General features: G+C 33.3%; 1 protein-coding gene across 1 annotated transcript; it reads left to right on the top strand.

Moving 5' to 3' along the window:
* Positions 1,079 to 2,053, top strand: LOC109357799 (glutaredoxin-C6-like). Its single transcript, XM_019601849.1, has one exon. The coding sequence runs from the start codon at positions 1,179 to 1,181 to the stop codon at positions 1,602 to 1,604; it is 426 nt and encodes a 141-aa protein (XP_019457394.1). The 5' UTR covers positions 1,079 to 1,178; the 3' UTR covers positions 1,605 to 2,053.

Here is a 3,400-nt window from a genome sequence, read left to right as displayed (position 1 = left end):
AATGATTTAGATTTACTTATTAATTCAAACTATTAAATTAAGGAGTAAATTACACTGACACCCCCTGAGTTTTAGTGAAATTACACAAACCACCCCTCACTTTTTTACGCTTACACAAAACCCCCTAAATTTTACACTTTCGTTACACTGACCACCACTGCATGAGAAATAATTGTAATTTTTTAAACAAAAAATATGATAAATACAATTAAGTTAAACAAAACTTGATATATTGGGGAGACAAATCCAAATAATATACAAATCAATATATCTTTATTATTTTTTGTTACAAAATGCATCAACAGTTCAAAAAAGATATTGTTTAAATCATTCTTATACTATATCGTAACGAACCAAAAATGATAAATATGTATTAACTCATATATTATTTGGATTTGTCTTTACAATATATCATATTTTGTTTAATTAAATTGCATTTATCACATTTTTTATTTAAAAGATTACATTATTTCACTTTCAGGGGTGGTCAGTGTAATGAAAGTATAAAAATGAGGGGAGTTTGTATATGTATAAAAAATTGAGGGGTGATTTATATAATTTCGCTAAAACTCAAGGAGTGTCAGTGTAATTTACTCTAAATTAAGTGATCCTTGCATTGTTTTATATTCTCCATTAGTGGGGGCGTGAAGATCCCAATACTCATGTTAGTCAATATAAAAATAATTGAAATGCCTCGGTATTAATAATTGACAAGTAAAGGAATTTCAAACAACCATTTTAATTGATTTATAAATAAAATTTGTCTAAATCTCATTATCAAATACAAATTTAAACAAAAAAATAAGACCAAAAATTAACTTATTGCTTAACATTCTTAAATCTTGTTTTCATATTCTTTCCTTCCTGTTATTAAAAAGAGAGAATAATATGAATAAAATAATAAATGATATATTAGCATTGTTTGTTTGATAAAAAATAAAGAGAAGGTGAGAAAGGCGCGTGGAGGAGGAGTGAGAGTTTACACTAGTTTTGTGATGTAAGCAAGCACAAGCACAAGCACAAAGTCCTCTCTTCCTTTTGCCTTTTGATTTATTTATAAATAAAAAGAAAAAACTCTTCCAACCCCTCTCATTCTCAACACTCCACTCTCACCGCCCCACTCTTCCATTCCCATCATCTCTCTCTCTCTCTCTCTCTCTCTCTCTCCAACGACGGCGATGCAAGGCCTACGCTGTTGCTCAAACGACGTCGTCCAGTTCGACATCACCCCAAACACGAACACCACCACCAACACGAACACCACCACCTCTTCATCCTTATCCATCGACGTCGACGAATCAACAGAGGCACGAATCCAACGCCTCATTTCAGAACACCCTGTCATCATTTTCACCCGTTCCTCTTGCTGCATGTGCCACGTCATGAAGAAACTCCTCGCCACCATCGGAGTCAACCCTACTGTTATTGAATTAGATGACAACGAGATCTCCGCCCTCCCCTCCGCCACCACCACCCTCCGCAGCCCCACCCCCGCCGTCTTCATAGGCGGTTCCTGCATCGGTGGACTTGAATCCCTTGTCGCACTCCACGTCAGCGGAAACCTTGTACCCAAGCTTGTACAAGTCGGTGCTCTCTGGGCGTGACTCATTATTATTCTTATTATTTGGGGATAGCATCATGAGCATCTTAGTTTCATTGACTCTCGCAACGTTGTTTCTTTCTTTTGTTTGGCTTCAATGTTCTACTACTCATACTCTCGGGACAAGGATCAACTATCTCAATCTCAACTGTTGTTTTCTTGTATCGGACCAATTACATGTTGCCAAAGAAGACAAAAATAAAAAATAATACTTTGGTCGATTTAGGATATAAAATGAGATATCATTTGAGATAGGTGATTTCCGTATCTGTACCTACTCATGTCGGTGTCTTCATCCTCACTTCAACCCCTTCTCAGTTAATTGGGTCCTATTTCCTTCAATTATTATGCAATCAGTGCTGTAGCTTCTAGACTTTTAGCTTCATGGATCATAATTATAAGCACTATCTATGAGATATTTTGGTGTGCACAAAGTGAAATTTTTATTCTCCACTCTTTATTTCTTTTGCCAAATTTGGTGTTGATTGAGTGTTGCAATTGCTATAACCCGCCATAATCTATAGGGAAACATTTTTTAATCTCGCATAATTGGTATCTCATATTAGACCCTCAATAATTCATCGGAAAATTTCATTAAAATATAAATTTCTATCAAACTTAGGATTTGTTTGAAGTAAACACATATCTTTATTAATTTTACTAACAACTATTGATATCATTATTTTTTTAAATATTTTTATAACATGTGTTGGTATCTTTTTTAAATGGGACAAAGTAACATTGAGTATGAGCGAAGATTTATGCATCCCAAGATACTAGATGTATAATACAAAGATGTGTGTTATCTAAGTATCGATCTCAAGTGTACAAATAATAATAGAGTTTGATACTAATGAGAGGACAATCATGACCGTCCCAAAGAGGAAGAAAGGGGTTTTTGACTTATTGTCTCCTGTGGGGTTTAAGCCGTTAAGGAAGAAAGAGGTTCTCAATGTAATTTGGAAAGTATGAATGTATATTATAAAGTCACACGCATCTCCAATTATTGTAAAGCACAAATATAGTTTAAATCCAGCACGACTCTTTTTTTTTTGTATTAAGAAAATTCATTCCCCTTTTGGTGGTTTACTACTCTTCTAAACATCCATAGAATCACTTAAAAATAGGAAAAACATTGCTTAGAATCAAATCCTTGTGGCTGTGTAATTCGGTCCTCTAAAAAGGAATATGTGTGAGAGATAAATATCATATGTCTCAAACATTATCTTATTTTTTGTCTCAACTGATAAGAATGCTACTTTTTATTATATTTTTGTTTTTAATTTTTTTATCTAACCATATAACAATATTTGATTGATTTGAGATAGAAAATAATATAATGTTTGAAACATATGATCTACGTCCACTTTAGACAACTTCCTTAGTTAAATTGCACTAGCCAGAATTATTTTCATAAAGGGAGTTGGAGTTGTAATTATTTGGATCAATCCTACCTCATGCTTCTTATTCTTCTTTACTTTTTTGACTAGATCATCGGTATATATTGTTTTCTCACCTCGCTTTTAACAATGGTAACTACCACCCGATTATAAAATATTATCGTTTCTGTCGAGTGGATAGTTAAAGATATTTTAATAATTATTATTGAATCTAGCATTCACAAAAGATAAAAAAGGCCAGATAGATTCAAAGGTAAAAAGAATGGTGCAAGGACAAGCTTGAATTAGTGTCATAATGGCAAGAGACAGCATTGATGGGCCGGTATTTCATAGCATGTATGACTACCTTACAAGGACAAACCCCAATTTACACTAGTTATTATATTATTTATTTTTAATT

This window comes from Lupinus angustifolius, chromosome LG10, assembly GCF_001865875.1.
Source record: "Lupinus angustifolius cultivar Tanjil chromosome LG10, LupAngTanjil_v1.0, whole genome shotgun sequence".
Classification (NCBI taxonomy): Eukaryota; Viridiplantae; Streptophyta; class Magnoliopsida; order Fabales; family Fabaceae; genus Lupinus; species Lupinus angustifolius.
This window is presented reverse-complemented; position numbering and strand designations above follow the sequence as displayed.

Bases quoted from the DNA above. Each gene is read 5' to 3' on its own strand.
- LOC109357799 (XM_019601849.1), top strand. From the start codon at position 1,179: ATGCAAGGCCTACGCTGTTGCTCAAACGACGTCGTCCAGTTCGACATC.